The sequence below is a fragment of the Schistocerca gregaria genome, chromosome 4 (genome assembly GCF_023897955.1).
Source record: "Schistocerca gregaria isolate iqSchGreg1 chromosome 4, iqSchGreg1.2, whole genome shotgun sequence".
NCBI lineage: Eukaryota > Metazoa > Arthropoda > Insecta > Orthoptera > Acrididae > Schistocerca > Schistocerca gregaria.
In genome coordinates, this window is record NC_064923.1 from 447,560,325 (window position 1) to 447,579,850 (window position 19,526).

General features: G+C 38.2%; 1 protein-coding gene across 2 annotated transcripts in view; it reads right to left on the reverse strand.

The window, feature by feature from the left end:
- Window positions 1-965: 965 nt before the first annotated feature.
- The window catches only part of LOC126267501 (uncharacterized), a 43,497-nt gene continuing 24,936 nt past the window's right edge, over window positions 966-19,526 (reverse strand). For both annotated transcript variants that reach the window (XM_049972796.1, XM_049972798.1), the window contains exon 3: window positions 966-1,662. In XM_049972796.1, coding sequence (XP_049828753.1) covers window positions 1,197-1,662 — 466 coding nt within the window. In that variant the 3' untranslated portion in view covers window positions 966-1,196. The remainder of the gene's footprint in view (window positions 1,663-19,526) is intronic.

Sequence of the window (19,526 nt, forward strand, 5' to 3'; positions counted from 1 at the left end):
TTATGAGCCCTGGTTTCAATGTCATACCTGTATATCCATGTTTTGGTCTCCTGTTATAACCTTCTAAAGAAATTTTGGTTCATCATAGACTTCATACGACAATTTCTGAGCGATGTCTATGTGATACTGTTTTTGGTTGAAATTCAATCATTTTGGAACAAACTTTGTTGCTAGATGTTTCATGCCAAAAAGTTCCCAAAAATTGCTTGGCATGAGCCACAGGACCCATCATCAGCAATCTATCTGATGGTGATTTTGTAAACCATTTTTTTTACTTCTTCCACATTTTCATCAGTAACTGATGTGCTAGGACATCTGGGGCAGTCATCTTTAACATCTTCTTGCTCCTTTTTGAAATTTTTATACTATTTTTAAAGTCCTGTCTCGCTCATAATAGATTTGCCAAAAGCCACAGTCAACATTTGAATGTGGTGCTGCACTTTACTCCATTTTTCAAACAGATTCTCAGAGCCATCTTTTCCGAAAGAAAAAATTCTATGAGCATGCAATTTTCAGCCATCCACAATACACTAAATATTCAATATATGTCAAAATGCAAACATACATCAGGAATATGTGTACCAACAAGATAAATAGATTTGACCATTGGATGTATAAATACTGAGAGATTAAAAAATTCACATTAATTTCTGATCACACCACGTACAGCTACAGAAGTATAGTGAATTGTGAGCTGTTGCAGTTGTAGGTAACAGAAGTTTTCGAACACCCCCCCCCCCCCCCCCCCCGCAAGTAATAGCTTTCCTTTTAATTTACTAGGTTAAATTTGGCTATGATAAGCACAAATCATATTAAGCAGGATACTGATAGTTTATTACTAATAGAATACAATGTGCACATTAAGTTTCTGTGAGTTGCTAGTCTTCTGATAATGTATACGTGGATCAGTTGACATTTGTGAAGGTTCTGCTTCTTGATGGGATCTAAAAAATGTGATGAATGAATAAGTGAACAAATCAACTGGGTTTTATTTATCAATAAATTTCAATACAATTCATTTCCTCTGCGTGCACTTGTTGTTTTCAGGTTCAGAAGGAAATAATTGTGCTAACATTTCAATATTGCAAATACTGAGGAAATCATTTGACATTTTAAATTTCTGTCTCTTTAAAACAACTCATATTCTCAACAATAACAACAGCAGCAGCAGCAGCAGACGCAACATCAGCTGCTACTCACTGCTTAAAAAATTTTAGAATCTTCTTCAAAAACACATCACCCTCAGACTTACATTCAAATTCAAGAACTGTTCTTTGTTCTTGACTAGGATATGACATCAAACTTTTCATACGAATGATTTCTCCATTTTCACCCTCAACATTTTGTAACCAAACATAATTGAAGAAGAATGTGTCTACAAGAGTCTGAACTACAGATGCCTGTGGGCTATCATGTTTAACTGAAACAACCAGTACAGCTTTATCTTTAGAGTACTTTGCACAAACAGAAGCAGCATCCAGCAAAGATCCACAGATCAGGGCATTCAGCATCTCATTTTCATGTTTTTCAGTCGATGGATGAGAATGATCATTCATAATACAATAATCTTCCAATCCTTCCAACAATATAACATATGGAATGGATGCATGTGTGTGGATAGTGTAAAGGAACTTCAGAAGATCCTGCCATGTTGGTAGGTACCTGAAATATGAGATTGTAAAATTATGTCAAAGTTTAATTTAAACTATGAAAAAGTCAGCTTTTCTCACTACTTTTAATTAAACATTTACAGTGTTTATAAAGATTCTGTAATTCAATGAAACAGAACATCTTCAAATAACCAAGGAAGCAAAATATATTCATTATATGTTGTATTCAGTGGTGGATACAGTAAAACCTCAAGGACAGGGGGCTAAAGATATCTTGAGCTACCTTTACTTTTACAAAAAAAGTCACATGCAAAGTCTCAGAATGTTTTATCTAAACTGATTATACACATATACAACACAATGCCATCTTATGATATAAAAAAGTTACACTTGTGGTTCTCTTTCTTAAATGATAAATTATATGCAACTATTCTTCTTGGCAAATTGGTTAATTACATCATCAATAGGACAATAGGGATTGCAGGCGGCCCCACAAGGGGGATGGGGTACCCCCTATATGTATCCACCACTGGTTGTAATACAATTTCATAATCGACAAACCAAAGTCGATCATGACACCTAAAACAACAGACTTTTTGAACCTAACCAAAATTTTTATATCCCAGGAATTCGATTTGTTTATGACTTATTACTTATTTGACTTATGACTTATTTATAATATCTGTACATTATCACTGAAAACCTGTATTATAGGAGTCATGTAAGAAATCAATATTCTGACTGTTGAAACCACTTTAATACATTACCCCATATTTTTTCACCATGAACTGAGGATCAATAGCAACTACAGACCACTGTAGGATAACAAGTTTGGGGGGACCCACTCACTTAGCCAATTCCAAAATTCTGTCACTTCTGGTAAAAGGAAGCTGTTGCGTAACATTCACGTTTTGTTAACAATTCTTTTCAAGAGAAACATTTATTCAGCAGATGACGTAGGACAAAATATAATGATACAGATGCGGCATTACTATAATACAAAGGTTGCTTGATAAGTCTGACTAAGACCCAAAGAAAATTTTTCTTTCTTAATGTTTGTGAAGTATAAAATGTATGGATCACAGAGTCCATAAATGTTAATATGTACTTGTAATGCTTTCTATGATAATAAAGGAAGATGCAGCCTTCACATTTTTCTGTGGCCAGCAGGGAGATGCCTTGCTCTTTTGCTATGTTAGCATCTATCAGGTTAGCTCTCAAGACCAATGAATATATTTACTGATATATAAGTTAATACATTTCAGATTTATATATCCTTTGCATTACTCTCTTGTAACTTCCTGACACATTAAAAGTGTGTGGCAGACCCCACAGTCAAACTCGGGACCTTCACCTCTCACAAGCAAGAGCTCTGCTGGCTGAGCTATCCAAGCATGACTCAAGACTCACCCTCACAATTTTACTTCCGCCAGTACAGGTCATGAGTCATGCTTTGGTAGTTCGGTCAGTAGAGCACTTGCCCACGAAAGTCACAGATCCCAAGTTTGAGACTTGTCCGGCTAGCAGCTTCAATCTGCAAGGAGGTTTCATGTCTGCGCGCGCGCACACACACACACACACACACACACACACACACACACACACACACACTGCACCACAGAATGAAAATTTCATTCTGGGATCTCTTGCAGTTATCAGCTTTGTTTGCAGCTGTTCATGAAAGAAATGCAAAAGTGCAGACATGCAGCCAGATTGCCATGATCCAAATACTGAATAGTAAAATTATCGTATCCTTTATTATGCACCAATGAACTGGCAATATCTCAGAAATGAAGTTCAACACTGAATTAACCATAAAACATAACACAACTGACCGATCATGTTATGCACTTGCCTTTTCAAAATTATGTTGGACCACATCTGTAACTTTGCACTTTTCTCCAATATCACTCTGGAGTAATGGGAAATCACAGCAGGAATCAACAAGCACTGTTCAGCTAATTTCAATTAACATTACTGAATTGATTTCCTACTAGAATGTGGTAGGTGTATTCTCTTCCCAGTAGATGAATTCACAATTGCAAATAATGACCACCATCAGCTCTAGAATGGAATGATGACAATGAGAATTTATACCAGACTTGAACCCGGATTTCCCACTTTCGCGTGCGGTTGCATTACCATTTGGCTATCTGTGCAAGACTCATGGCCAGGCAATTGCTCGCGGTAAGCGGAAAATCCGGGTTCAAGTCCTGGCCCAGCACATATCTTCATTGTCATCATTATTTGCAACCACAAATTCACCTAATGGGTTTCGTAGTGACTGTGGTTGCCACACTGCATCATCACCAGAATAACACAGGTACTGCAATATTGTATTTATCTGCCGATACTGGGCACGCGTCTTTCAAGTACAACATCTGATCTGTACAGGCATCCACATGGTGAGTATGCAAGTATAGGTCGTAGACATGGGAAGTGGAGGTCTGGCCATGAGTCGTGCACAGATAGCCAAATGGTAAGGCGACCACTCACGATAAGTGGGAAATCTGGGTTCAAGTCCCGGTCTGGCACAAATTTTCACTGTTGTCTTTCCATTCTACAGCAGATGGTAGTCATTATTTGCAATTGCAAATTCATCTAATGTATTTCATAATGGCTGTGGTCACCACACTGCACTGTCATCAGAATAACACAGGCATTGCAATTTCGTATTCTCTTCCTTCCATCTTTGCAAATACGCAAGGTAGCGATGAATTGGTCAGTGTGTCAACTGCAATTGAAAACGGAGAAAACAGTTCCATGTTGTTATTAAACATTGGAGTGCTGTAAAAATCAATACACAGTATGAAGTTCAAGCAGACTAAACCCCAGCATTGAAAACAATTGATTTTTGGATTAATGAATTTAAATCTAGTCTCACACGCATCGGAGATGAAGCACATTGTGGCAGTCCATCTGAGGTCACCACAAAGAAAACCACTGACAAGATAGACAATATGGTAGTGCAAGACTGTAGAATAAAAATTTGTGAAACTGCTGAGACTGTAGGCATCTCAACTGAACAAGTGCATAACATCCTGAACAAAGAATTTGTTCTGAAGAAGCTGTATGCATGATGTCACAATTGCTCACCGAGTATAAGAAACATCTGAATTTTAGAGGAAATTTTTTGAAGAAAAATGTGCCTCTTATAATCTGGAGGGGGGAACAAAAAAAAAAAAAAAAAAAAAAAAAAAAAAAAAAAAAAAAAAAAGGGTATCATTGTACCCCGATTTGACAACGATGCTACCCACAATTGGTCCCAATCCTCCCAGTTGGTATTCCACACCCCACCCATATCTTCACAACATCCTAGTCCATACTTTTGCCACACCAGCTCCCATCTTTTTGCCACATGGGTTACACCCCTGTAGAAGACCCACATGCAAAATGTGTCTGATGCAACCACCCAGCACATTCTACTTCAGTCCTGTGAAGGTTTATCCTAACCTATACAAGCCAGGGACATGTGAAAGCAGTCAATCATTTACCAGTTTTGCTGGAATTCCTGCACAGAATTTTAGGTGTTTGATTAATTTGTATAGCATAATTTCCTATGAGGACTGAGGAGCATAGTATAACAGCTATCAACAATTTGTCTTTAGATCCAACAACATGTTGTGTCTTAGCTGTAAAACAATAGTCACTAGTTTACTTGACCATGATAGTCAAATGTTAATAAAATATACTGGCCAGCTTGTTACATATCACATAAGAGAAGTATTGTATCACAGAATCACAAAACATGATATGATCACAGTGTTTAGAGAAAAATTATGTGAAGAATGTCCAGGAAAAATTTATAAAGCAGACAGTGTTGACAGAAAATTTAATCCTTTCTTAAACATATTGCTACAGCATTTTGAGTCTCATTGAGTCACAAATATGGGCAAAATCAAACAAGAATGAAGAAACGGTTCGCAAACTCTTAAGATTAAAGTACTTGTGCTAAGAAGAAAGAGCTCCATCTAATTTAATATACAAGCAGCAGTCAAGAGCTGAGACTAGATCATCATCAAAATTGTAAAATCCTCCAGTCTGCCATTAGAAAAAATTGTGGGCTTCACTTAAAAACAAAAGTAAAAATTACTTCAAGAATAAGGCAAAAACTATTTAGAACATTAAAGAAGAAACACACAAATATAGTAACCTGGATAAAATTGATCCCCAGAGAACAGCTTTAGCAGATATTGTGACACTTGCAAATCAATGCCCATCAACTTCAATGACTACTTTCCACTGAGGCAGCAAACATTCCACCCACTTGCAAATAGCCAAATGCAGATACATTTGATCTGTTTGTGCAGACACTACATGAACCACAACCACACATTAGTTTCAAAATAAAACCCCTTAGCAGATTTAAAAAATCATCAGATAATTAGAAAGTAGTAATTCCGCTACCAATGATGGAATTTCAATTAGAATACAAAAATCTTATGATTTGATAGGGTTACTTTTAAGCTACATTTTAATAAATTATGACTCAGGGCAAATTTTGTGACAGATTTAAATATGCTGTAGTAACATCCACTCACAAAACTTGGGACAGAAAAGCACATCTCATTACAGACCTGATTTGCTCCTTCCTGCCTTTTCAAAAGTATTTGAGAAAGTTGCCTATGATAGAATACTCACTGATTTAATTGAACAGAACTTGTTAACTACCCTCAGTTTGGCTTTTGTGCTGCATTCTCTGAGGGAAGAGTGATACAAGGCCTCATAATGAAGCAGAGCTACACGAGAAAAATTATGCAGTGGGACACAAAATTCTACTCGGCAAACTAAAGAGATATGGTATTACTGAAATCTTCATGCATGGGTCAAGTCTTACCTTTAAACAGAAAGCAGAAACCATTCAGGTCCACCATTATAAGCTCTGGAAGTTTTTCTACACCCAAATGGTCTTCCTGCTCTTCTGCTTTTTAAATACATACATTCTGTTGATGATTGGTCACGAAGAGTAATGGATTAGGGGATTGAAAATTCTGAGAACAATACAGGTAAGCTATAGGAAAAGACAGGTAATTAACAATATTTACAAGAACAGAGAGGGAACAGTGAGACTTGAAGACCAAGAACAAAGTGCTATATATGTACAGCAACAGTACCTCCATTATGACAGCTACCACCCATTCCACATCAAACGGTCCCTTCCCTACAGCCTAGGTCTTCGTGGCAAACGAATCTGCTCCAGTCCGGAATCCCTGAACCATTACACCAACAACCTGAAAACAGCTTTTGCATCCCACAACTACCCTCCCGACCTGGTACAGAAGCAAATAACCAGAGCCACTTCCTCATCCCCTCAAACCCAGAACCTCCCACAGAAGAACCACAAAAGTGCCCCACTTGTGACAGGATACTTTCCGGGACTGGATCAGACTCTGAATGTGGCTCTCCAGCAGGGATACAACTTCCTCAAATCCTGCCCTGAAATGAGATCCATCCTTCATGAAATCCTCCCCACTCCACCAAGAGTGTCTTTCCACCGTCCACCTAACCTTCATAACCTCTTAGTTCATCCCTATGAAATCCCCAAACCACCTTCCCTACCCTCTGGCTCCTACCCTTGTAACTGCCCTGATGTGAAACCTGTCCCATGCACCCTACCACCACCACCACCTACTCCAGTCCTGTAACCCGGAAGGTGTACACGATCAAAGGCAGAGCCATGTGTGAAAGCACCCACGTGATTTACCAACTGACCGGCCTACGCTGTGAAGCTTTCTATGTGGGAATGACCAGCAACAAACTGTCCATTTACATGAATGGACACAGGCAGACAGTGTTTGTTGGTAATGAGGATCACCCTGTGGCTAAACATGCCTTGGTGCACGGCCAGCACATCTTGGCACAGTGTTACACTGTCCGGGTTATCTGGATACTTCCCACTAACACCAACCTGTCAGAACTCCGGAGATGGAAACTTGTCCTTCAGTATATCCTCTCTTCTCGTTATCCGCCAGGCCTCAACCTCCGCTAATTTCAAGTTGTCGTTGCCTCTGTACTTCTGCCTCGACTGACATCTTTGCCCAAACTCTTTGCCTTTACAAATGTCTCTCTCTCTCTCTCTGTGTGTGTGTGTGTGTGTGTGTGTGTGTGTGTGTGTGTGTGTGTGTGTCTATACCTGTCCTTTTTTCCCCCTAAGGAAAGTCTTTCCGCTCCCAGGATTGGAATGACTCCTTACCCTCTCCCTTAAAACCCACATCCTTTCGTCTTTCCTTCTCCTTCCCTGATTCCTTATGAAGCAACCATTGGTTACGAAAGCTTGAATTTTGTGTGTATGTTTGTGTGTCTACCGACCTGCCAGCACTTTTGTTTGGTAAGTCACATCATCTTTGTTTTTAGATATATTTTTCCCACATGGAAAATATATATGATGATGTAAATAAAATAGAAAGAAACTTCCACATGGGAAAAATATATTAAAAACAAAGATTCCAAGACTTACCTTTAAATATGTCTGCTTGTATCTGTGTGTGTGTGTGTGTGTGTGTGTGTGTGTGTGTGTGTGTGTGTGTGTGCGCGCGCGCGCGAGTATATACCTATCCTTTTTCCCCCTAAGGTAAGTCTTTCTGCTCCCGGGATTGGAATGACTCCTTACCCTCACCCTTAAAACCCACATCCTTTCATCTTTCCTTTTCCTTCCCTCTTTCCTGACGAAGCAGCCGCCGGTTGCGAAAGCTCGAAATTCTTGAAATAGCTGTTAAGAAGCATTGGCAGAAACAAAAGAAAGGTTCAAGAGTGGATTCAAATTCAAGGTAAAAAGATATCAATGTTAAGGTTCGCTAATGACACTGCTGTCTTCGGTGAAAATGAAGAAGAATTACAAGAAAATGAAGAAGAATTACAAGACCCAGTGAACGTAATAAACAGCCTAATGAGTACAGAATATGAACTATGAGTGAAGCAAAGAAAGACAAAAGTACTGAGTAGTAGCAGAAATGAGAACAGCAAGAAACTTTAACGTCAGAACTGAGGATCATGGAATATATTAAGTTAAGGAACCTGCAACTTAGGCAACAAAATAACCCATGATGGAAGGAGCAAGGATGACATAACAACCAGACTAGCACTGGAAAAAAGAGCATTTCTAGCCAAGAGAAGTCTAATAGTATCAAACATGGGGCTAAATCTGAGGAAGAAGTTTCAGAGAATGTACATTTGGAGCGCAGCATTGTATGGTAGGGAATCATGGACTGTGGGAAACCGGAACAGAAGAGAATTGAAACATTTGAGATATAGTGCTGCAGAAGGACATTGAACACTAGGTGGATTGATATGGTAAGGAATGAGGACTTTCTCCACAGAATGTCAGGAAAGGAATACATGGAAAACACTGAAATGAAGAAGGGACAGGACAATAAAACAAATGTCAAGACATCAGGATACAAAGTTTCACTGTAGCAACGATGTAAGATGATTTGATTGCCTCTTTGTGAAAGAAAATATTGACTTTATTGAAAATAAGTGTTAATTACTGACAAACGCCAAACAGCAATATTTCCCTGTGAGGGCTTTCAGTGCTCTGATATGCTCATAAATAGTCTTGGAATATACCATGTTAGTCTTATGCAGACAGTCATTTAAAGATGGTCTATGTTCAGTAGTGCATAAATACCCAATTCATGCAATACTAGTTGGGGGTGACTTTTACCTACCAAGTACAGACTGGGATGGCTATGGATTCATTGAAGGGGGTACAGACATACAACCAGGCGAAGTACTTTTGAACACTTTTCTGAAAACTCTTGAGTAGCTAGCTCAGCAGTCCACACACAATGAAAATATCTTAGATCTTGTAGCTACGATAAGTTGGACCTTAATCAACAGTGATAGTATATCAACAGGAATTAGTGATCATGATGCCATTACAGCAACTATAGTTACAAAAGTTAATGAATCAAGAAGGTTATGGGGGTATCTGTGCTAGATACAGCAGATAAGACAGTGAACTGACATCACTTCGTTCCAGTAACATGGTCATAGAGGAATTATGGTCAAAGTTTAAGCAGACTGTAAATCATCGTCTGGAGCGTTATGTGCCTAATATGTGGCCAAGGGATGGAAAAGACCTACCTTGGTTTAATAACAAAAATCTATAAGGTGCTGAGGAAGGAGAAGCTGTTGCACTCACAGGTCAAAAGAGAAAGCACAAATAATGCCAAGCAAAGGTTAGTAAAGTTCATGTGTCTGTGGGAAGACCTATGAGCGAAGCATACAACTACCACTGGCATACCTAATATACTTTATACATTGAAGTGACAAAGAAACTGGTATAGGCATGCGTATTCAAATGCAGAGATATGTAAACAGGTAGACTACAGTGCTAAGTAGCAAAAGATCTGGTAAAGAACTCAAGAAAATTCTGTTCATATGTAAAATCTCTAAGTAAGTCTAAGGCTTCCATTCAGTCCTCTGTTATGCAGTCTTCTGTGGCATTTGAAGGTAGCAAAACGAAAGCTGAAGCTTTAAATATCACATTCAAGAACTCATTCACATAGGAGAATTGCACAAACATTTCATCATTTGACCACTGGACAGACTTCGTTGTGGACGACAAACTAGATTAGTACTTGTTCCATAGATGATGAATACGACACTGCGTAATGATGTGGAACATTTCAGGTTAATAAAAGGTGTCTATACAAGATATTACATTAGGCAAAATATTACATGACACTATCTTCTTTTTTTTTTAAGTGGGGGTTGGGAAATTACCCACTTACTACATCCAAAAATTCATCTAATGAGTAGAAGGAGTTGCTATTAAGAAATTCTTTTAATTTCCTTTTAAATGCTATATGGCTATCTGTCAGACTTTTGATGCTATTAGGTAAGTGACCAAAGACTTTTGTGGCAGCATAATTTACCCCCCTCTGAGCCAAAGTTAGATTTAACCTTAAGTAATGAAGATCATCCTTTCTCCTAGTGTTGTAGCCATGTACACTGCTATTACTTTTGAATTCATTCGGATTGTTAATAACAAATTTCATAAGTGAATATATATATATAAATATATTGTGAGCCTACAGTGAAGATTTCTAGCTCTTTAAATAAGTGTCTGCATGATGATCTTGGACGAGCTCCACCAATTATTCTTATTACACATTTTGTGCAATGAACACTCTTTTACTCAATCATGAGCTACCCCAGAATATGATGCCATACAAAAGCAGAGGATGAAAATAGGCTTGGGAAGCTAATTTACTCAAATGTATATCGCCATAATTTGCAATGACCCTAATGGCATAAGTAGCTGAACTCAAACGTTTCAGTAGATCCTCAGTGTGTTTTTTCCAGTTCAACCCCTCATCAATGCATACACCTAGAAATTTGGAATATTCTACCTTAGCTACCAATTTCTGATCGAAGTCTATATTTATTAATGGGGGTCATTCCATTTACTGTGTGGAACTGTATATACTGTGTTTTGTCAAAGTTTAATGAGAGCCCATTTGCAGAGAACCCCTTAATGATTTTCTGAAAAACATCATTTACAATTTCACCAGTTAATTCTTGTCTGTCGGGTGTGATAGCTATATTTGTATCATCAGCAAAAAGTACCAGCTTTGCATCTTCGTGAATATAGAATGGCAAGTCATTAATATATATTAAGGACAGCAGAGGACCCAAGACCAAACCTTGCGGCACCCCATTCTTGATTGTTCCCCAGTTTGAGAAATCACCAGTTTTTTGTGTATTACGTGAACTGTTTATTTCAACTTTCTGCAATCTTCCAGTTAGCACTGTCCCATTCATACCACAGTACTTGAGCTTATCTAGAAGTATTCCATGATTTACACAATCAAAATCCTTTGATAGATCACAAAAAATCCCAACGGGTAACTTCCGGTTAGTCAGAGCATTTAATATTTCATTAGTGAAAGTATATATAGCATTCTCCGTTGAAAAATCCTTCTGGGAACCAAACTGACATTTTGTTAAAACTTTATTTTTACAAGGGTGTGAAGCTACTCTACAATACATTACTTTTTCAAGAATTTTGGATAAGGCAGTCAGAAGAGAGATTGGGCAGTAGTTGTTGACATCAGACGTATCCTCTTTTTTATGCAGTGGTATATGACATACTTCAGTCTATCTGGGAAAATACCCTGCTTCAGAGAGCTATTACATATGTGGCTAAGAATCCCACTTATTTCTTGGGAACAAGCTTTTATTTTCCTGCTGGAAATGCCATCAATCCCATGTGAGCTTTTATTCTTGAGAGAATTTATTATCTTCCTAACTTCAGATGGAGAGGTGGGTGGGATTTCAATTGTATCAAATGGTGTGGGTAAGGCCTCTTCCATTAACTGCCTTGCTTCTTCTAATGAACATTTAGATCCTATTTTCTCTACAACATTTAAAAAATGATTATTCAAAATGTTTTCGACTTCCAGCTTGTTGTTTATCAAGTTTCCATTTGCTTTGATAGTGATGGCGTCATCCTGTACTCTTTGTTGTCCTGTCTCACTTGTAATAATATTCCAAATTATTTTGATTTTGTTATCAGAGGTATTAATCTCAGACATGATGCACATGCTTCTGGACTTTTTAATAACCTTTCTTAATGTAGTGCAGTAGTTTTTATAATATTTGGCTGTTTCTGGGTCATTACTCTTTCTTGTTGTTAGATACAGTTCCCTTTTGTGGTTACAAGATATTTTTATTCCTTTAGTAAGCCAAGATTTTTAGCATAGTTTCTTATAATTAGCTTTAACTAATAGGACACACAGATTTAACTACTTTCTTGGGGAAACAGTTTTCAAATTCTCTTACAAGTGTATCATGAAATAAGTTATATTTTGAATTAGCATTGGGTTTCTTGTACACCTCATCCCAGTCTAACTGTTGAACATTTTCTCTGAAATTTCTAATTGGTGAGTCATTAATTGAACGCACAACTTTGGATGGTAGTTTTGAGTTACCGAATGGAGCTATGTCATATACTGTAACTAGCTGATCATCATGATCAGAAAGCCCATTCTCAACAGGACAAGAATTTATGTTTTTAAACCTATCTTGGTCTATAAAAGTGTTATCCAACAATGTGCTGCTGTCCTTTACTACCCGAGTAGGAAAATTAATGACAGATGTCAAATTGAAAGAACCGAGCAAGACTTCCAGATCATTCTTCCTATTACACTCTTTCAATGAATCAACATTGAAGTCCCCACAAATAATAATTTGCTATCCCTTATCTGACAGATAGCACAACAAGGCATCCAAGTTTTCCAGGAATAAATGAAAGTTTCCTGAAGGGGACTTATGTACTGTTACAATTATAAAAGCGCCCTCCTTCAGATTAAGTTGACAGGCATATGCTTCTATATGTTGCTCTAGACAAAACTTTTTTGTATCTAAGCTTTCTACACAGTGATAACTTTTGACATATGTGGCAACTCCTCCTCCACCTTATTCTCTCTACTCATATGTGCAGCTAGTTTATAACCACTGATATTTACCTTTTCCATATCAGACACAATGTGATGCTCAGACAGGCATAGTATATCTATTACATTATTAGATTCAATGTCATCTAAACAAACCAGGAGCTCATCTACTTTATTCTTCAATCCCGGAATATTTTGGTGAAAAATGGTAACATTATTTTTTACTTTACTTTTCTGAGAATCTACTTTTTTCTTTAATCCACCAATATTTTGGTTAAATATGTTAACATTATTATTTACTTTCCTGTTGTGAGAATTTTGTGAGTTTTGGACCTCTTTAGCACCTGCCTGCCTGAACTTCTCATTGGACACTGGTATTAGCCTAAAAAAGAGGTACATCCATGAGTACTAATGTCCCCCCTTATGGATTTCGCCAACAACCCTGCCAGTTTACCCTTCCCTTTCCTATTGATATGTAGGCCATGCCTTGTGAAATCCCCCCTATCAATAGCCTCGACAGGAACCAATCCAATGTCTGACATAGTGGCCGCCCTACGAAACTGATTCAACTCCATATTTACCCTCCTAACAGAGCGGTTCAACTGGGGCTGATCATACCGCATGAAAGCAGGCACCAGCCTAACATTGGTATGGGTCATTGCTGAGGCTATTTTCACCAGGTCACACTCAATGCTATAGTCCTGATCCCTATCAATACTGTTTCCCACTCCACCGACTACCATCACATGATCCTGCTTTGTGAATCCCTTGCACAAGAAACCTGTATCCTCTACCACCTGACTAAGACTTGCACTTGGCTTGAAAAAGTTTGTGACCTGGTACCTGTCACCTAATTTTTCCTGCAAAATCTGGCTCACACCTCTTCCATGGCTGCTACCTAGCAACAGAACTTTCCTCTTACTTTCTACTTTTTTTTGAAACAGTTGGTTTCCTAGTGAAATTCTGTTGCATCTTAACAACATCTACTTCTACTGGAGCCTCTTCCTTATTTAACCGTAGTAGCAAGACATATCTATTGGTTGTGCCAATTGGGAAACTGTCAGACACTGTCCTCTTTCTGTGGCCCCTGTTCCCAGCTACCGCTTCCCACCACTGTTTGCCCTCGTCCCCTCTTAACCTCTTCAGTTCCTCCCTCGCTCTGTACAAATCAGACTGAAGGGCTCTAATTTTCTCCTCCTGTTCAGCTATAATCCTATCTCTGGAGCAAACCCTGCAAGAGAATGGAAGAGTCTCGTTTGCTTCCCCAATTCCCACACTGCTACAATTTCTCCAATGAAACCACCTGTCACAACAGCTGCACAAAACCCCTGAACTAACTTTCCTACTGCAGCTCACACACTTAGTATCCATGGTAGTTTGGAAATTAGTTAGAGAGATTTACTAAGTGATGACGATAATATATTAAATACAGATGCAAAAGGACACTAAATATGTTTTGGAAACTAATGTGTAAGTAAGCTATTGCCAAATGCACTTAAATTTGTGGTTTAACTCTAAATATGCATGATCAAAAATTAGGGCTAAACAGCCGAATGTAACCAAAACGAACTTTTTGCCATAGGTGGAAGAATACGCAAATAAAAGAAAAACCTTTAATGGCAAGCTTAATGAATGTATTTAATTAGTTAATCTATACCAAATGCACTTAAGATTGCAGTATAACGCTAAGTATGCACACTCGGAAAGTACAGCACAGCCATGAAATATAAGCAAAACAAACTTTCCGCAATAACTGGAACAATTTGTAAATAAAAGAAAAACCTTTAATGGTGAGCTTCAAAGGCACCCTAATGAACGTATTTAATCAGTTAAACTACAGCAAATGCACTACCAAATAACGCTAAATATGCACAATCAAAAAATTAGGCCTAAGCAGCAGTAAGTAAACAAACGAACATTTCGCGATTACTAGAACACTACGCAAATAAGAGAAAAACTTTTAATGTTGAGCTTGAAGAGTACACTAAAGAACGTATTTAATTAGTTAAAAGTGTTCAACTACAATTAATTACAACCTAAATAACTTATCTTTCAAAAGTGCTCTGTCTCCGTACGTGCGGCCTTGTGCAGGGCTACCAACCCAATCATCCCTGGCATAGAGAAACAGCTAAAGGATTTGAAAGCAAATAAATCAACAGGTCTGGATGGAATCCCAATTCTGTTTTACACAGAATACTCTACGGCATTGGCTCCTTACCTAGCTTGCATTTATTGTGAATATTTCGCCCAGGACAAAGTTCCAAGTGACTGGAAAAAAGTGCAGGTTAGTCCTACATGTTGTTATTGTTGTTGTTGTTACCTTCAGTCCAAAGACTGGTTTGATGCACCTCTCCATGCTACTCTATCCTGTGGAAGCTTCTTCATCTCCCAGTACCTACTGCAACCTACATCCTTCTGAATCTGCTTAATGTATTTATCTCTTGGTCTCCCTCTACGATTTTTACCCTCCACGCTGCCCTCCAATGCTAAATTTGTGATCCCTTGATGCCTCAAAACATGTCCTACTAACCGATCCCTTCTTCTAGTCAAGTTGTGCCACAAATTTGTCTTCTCCCCAATCCTATTCAATACCTCCTCATTAGTTACGTGATCTATCCACCTTATCTTCAGAATTCTTCTGTAGCACCACATTTCGAAAGCTTCTATTCTCTTCTTGTCCAAACTAGTTATCGTCCATGTTTCACTTCTATACATGGCTACACTCCATGCAAATATTTTCAGAAAACGACTTCCTGATATTTAAATCTAAACTCGATGTTAACAAATTTCTCTTCTTCAGAAACACTTTCCTTGCCATTGCCAGTCTACATTTTATATCCTCTCTACTTTGACCATCTCAGTTACTTTGCTCACCACATAGCAAAACTCCTTTACTACTTTAAGTGTCTCATTTCCTAATCTAATTCCTTCAGCATCACCCGACTTAATTCAACTACATTCCATTATCCTTGTTTTGCTTTTGTTGATCTTCATCTTATATCCTCCTTTCAAGACACTGTCCATTCCGTTCAACTGCTCTTCCAAGTCCTTTGCTGTCTCTGACAGAATTACAACGTCATTGGCGAACCACAATGTTTTTATTTCTTCTCCATAGATTTTAATACCTAATCCGAATTTTTCTTTTGTTTCCTTCACTGCTTGCTCAATATACAGATTGAATAACATCAGGGAGAGGCTACAACCCTGTCTCACTCCCTTCTCAACAACTGCTTCCATTTCGTCCCCCTCGAATCTTATAACTGCCATCTGATTTCTGTACAAATTGTAAATAGCCTTTCGCTCCTTGTATTTTACCCCTGCCACCTTCAGAATTTGAAAGAGAGTATTCCAGTCAACATTGTCAAAAGCTTTCTCTAAGTCTACAAATGCTAGAAATGTAGATTTGACTTTCCTTATTCTATCTTCTAAGATAAGTCATAGGGTCAGTATTGCCTCACATGTTCCAACATTTCTACGGAATCCAAACTGATCTTCCCTGAGGTTGGCTTCTACCAGTTTTGCCATTCGTCTGTAAAGAATTCATGTTAGTATTTTGCAGCTGTGACGTATTAAACTGATAGTTTGGTAATTTTCACATCTGTCAACACCCGCTTTCTTTAGGGTTGGAATTATTATATTCTTCTTGAAGCCTGAGGGTATTTCACCTGTCACATACATCTTGCTCACCAGATGGTAAAGTTTTGTCAGGGCTGGCTCTCCCAAGGCTATCAGTTGTTCTAATGGAATGTTGTCTAAGCCTGAGACCTTGTTTTCACTTAGCTCTTTCAGTGCTCTGTCAAACACTTCCGCAATATCATATTCCCATCTCATCTTCATGCTCTTCCATTTCCATAATATTGACCTCATGAACATCACTCTTGTATAGACCCTCTAGATACTCCTTCCACCTTTCTGCTTTCCCTTCTTTGCTTAGAACTGTGTTTCCATATGAGCTCTTGATATTCATACAAATGGTTCTGCATATAAGAAGGATAAAGAACCGACTCACAAAATTACAGACCAATATCCCTAACTTCAGTTCGCTGCAGAAGTCTTGAATTTATTCTCAGTTCAAATAAAATAAACTTTATTGAGACTGACCGTGAATCAGCTTGGTTTTAGAAAGCACCACTCATGTGAACTCAGCTTGCCCTTTTTTCTCATGATATACTGTAGACTATGGATGAAGGGCAACAGGCTGATCTCATATTTCTAAGACTTCCAAAAAGCATTTAACACAGTGTCCCGCTAAAGGCTGTTAACGAAGCATGTGGAGTAAGTTCACCTATATGTGAGTGGCTTGAAGATTTCTTAACTACTGGAACCCAGTATGTTGTCCTCAAGGGCGAGTGTTCATCAGAGACAAAGGTATCGTCAGCAGTGTCCCAGGAAAGTATGATAGGACCAACGTTGTTCTCTACATAAATAAACGATTTGGTGGGCTCGGTGTATAGCAATCTGCAATTGTTTGCTGAGGATGCTGGGTGTATGGTAAGGTGTCGAAGCTGAGTGACTGTCAGAAGATACAAGATGACTAGACAAAATTTCTAGTTGGTGTGATGAATGGCAGCTAGCTCTAAATGTGGAAAAATATAAGTTAATGTGGATGGGTAGGAATAACAAACCTGTAATATTTGGGTATAATATTAGCAGTGTTCTGCTTGACACAGTGAAGCCATTTAAATGTCAGAGCGTAACATTGCAAAGCAATATGACATGGAACATACATGTGAGAACTGTGGTAGGGAAGGCAGATGGTCAATTTCAGTTTATTGGGAGAATTTTAGCAAAATATGGTTCCCATGTAAAGGAGACCGCATATACGATGCTAGTGTGACCTATTCTTGAGTATTTTTTGGCTGTTGGGGATCTGTTCCAGGTCAGATTGTGGGAGGACATCGAGGCAGTTCAGAGGCAAGCTGCTAGATTTGTTACCGGTAGGTTCAAACAACACATAAGTGTTGCGGAGACGCTTCGGGAACAAATGGGAATACCTGGAGAGAAGGCAACATTCTTTTCATTGAATACTTTTGAGAACATATAGAGAACTGGCACTTGAAGCTGACTGCTGAACGATCCTACTGTTGCCAACATATACATTGCACATACAGACTGGGAAGTTACGATATGAGAAATTAGGGTTCATATGGAAGCATATAAACAGCTATTTTAACCTATTTTTCCCTTTCTCTATTTGCAAGTGGAACAAGGAGTGAGGATGGGGTGGGGGTTGTGGGGGGGGGGGGGGGGGGAGGGAAGAGGGGGGAACAATGACTAGCAGTGAGCTATGGCACCCTCCACCACGCACCATATGGTGGCTTGCAGAATATCTATGTAGATGTAAATGTAGATAAGCAGCATTGTCTTGTAATTTAACCTTAAAGGAGGAATTCTTTGTAATTCATTACATAACAGAAGGCATCCACTAGACAAAATCTTAATCTGAGGAAGCTTAAGTCAGAATTCTAGCCAAATAATTATATCTAAAAGCATGTATTAGAAAAGTATTGATCTGAGAATATACCAGAAGTTTATGAATACTAAGATACTTTCATTTATAATTTTCAGTGATTCCTTGAATTTTATATGAGGCGTTGCCCGCATCCATTGGAATGAATGAGAACTGATCTGGTAAAAGAGCCTGCATGCAGCCACGACTATAACATGAGGAATTTTGCACTCTTAATTATGAAATCTATGGGATGATGAATCATGTCTCATTAAGCTGATGTCATTGTGCAAGTGCAGACGCTTGGTGGATCCAATGCAAGAAGAGTATAGATAATTTACAGTTTCAGGTCTGCAGCACCACTGGAGAGACCTCCAACAAGCTCTTCTTCAGCATGCAGAAAAATGACAAAACGAATTTCACAGGTGTTCTGAAACTGTAGGTGTGCTATTGTTAGTACTATTATTCACACTTCTTATACATTGACATGATATGATGCAATCTTAAGGACTATTAATTTTAAGTTATCATTCACTTTGGTATGAAAGAGAATTTATTGGATTTTTTAATTAGATATAGAGATACTCAACTTGCATTCAAGTCACATTAGTTTCCTGCCAAGTAACTTAATTACAATTAAGAAAGAAATTTTAAAGAATCAATTATCATTCCTTGTGATAGCATAAGGAAATTATTCCATGGGGCTAGAGGGAGTTGTTGAGGTCAAAACTGCAGAGGAAAACAGAGAATGGAAAACAGCCAGTCAATAACTGAGGACATAGGTTGCAAGTGCTGTTCGAAATGAAGAGCTTGGCACAGGAAAGGAATTCATGGTAGGCTGCATCAAACCAGTCACACAACTGATGACCAAAAAAAAGAAAATTTTGTATTAAGCTTCCTGATTGTCTTTTAATTTCTAGATCTGTTATGCAATATGGATTACTGACATCCAACAAAAAGTATTATGACAAGAGAAAATGCTGAGATAAAATTTGCCGATTGTTCTGGACAGCAAAATATGAAAACACTATTGAGACAACCACAGAGTAATTCAAAAGTACCCAG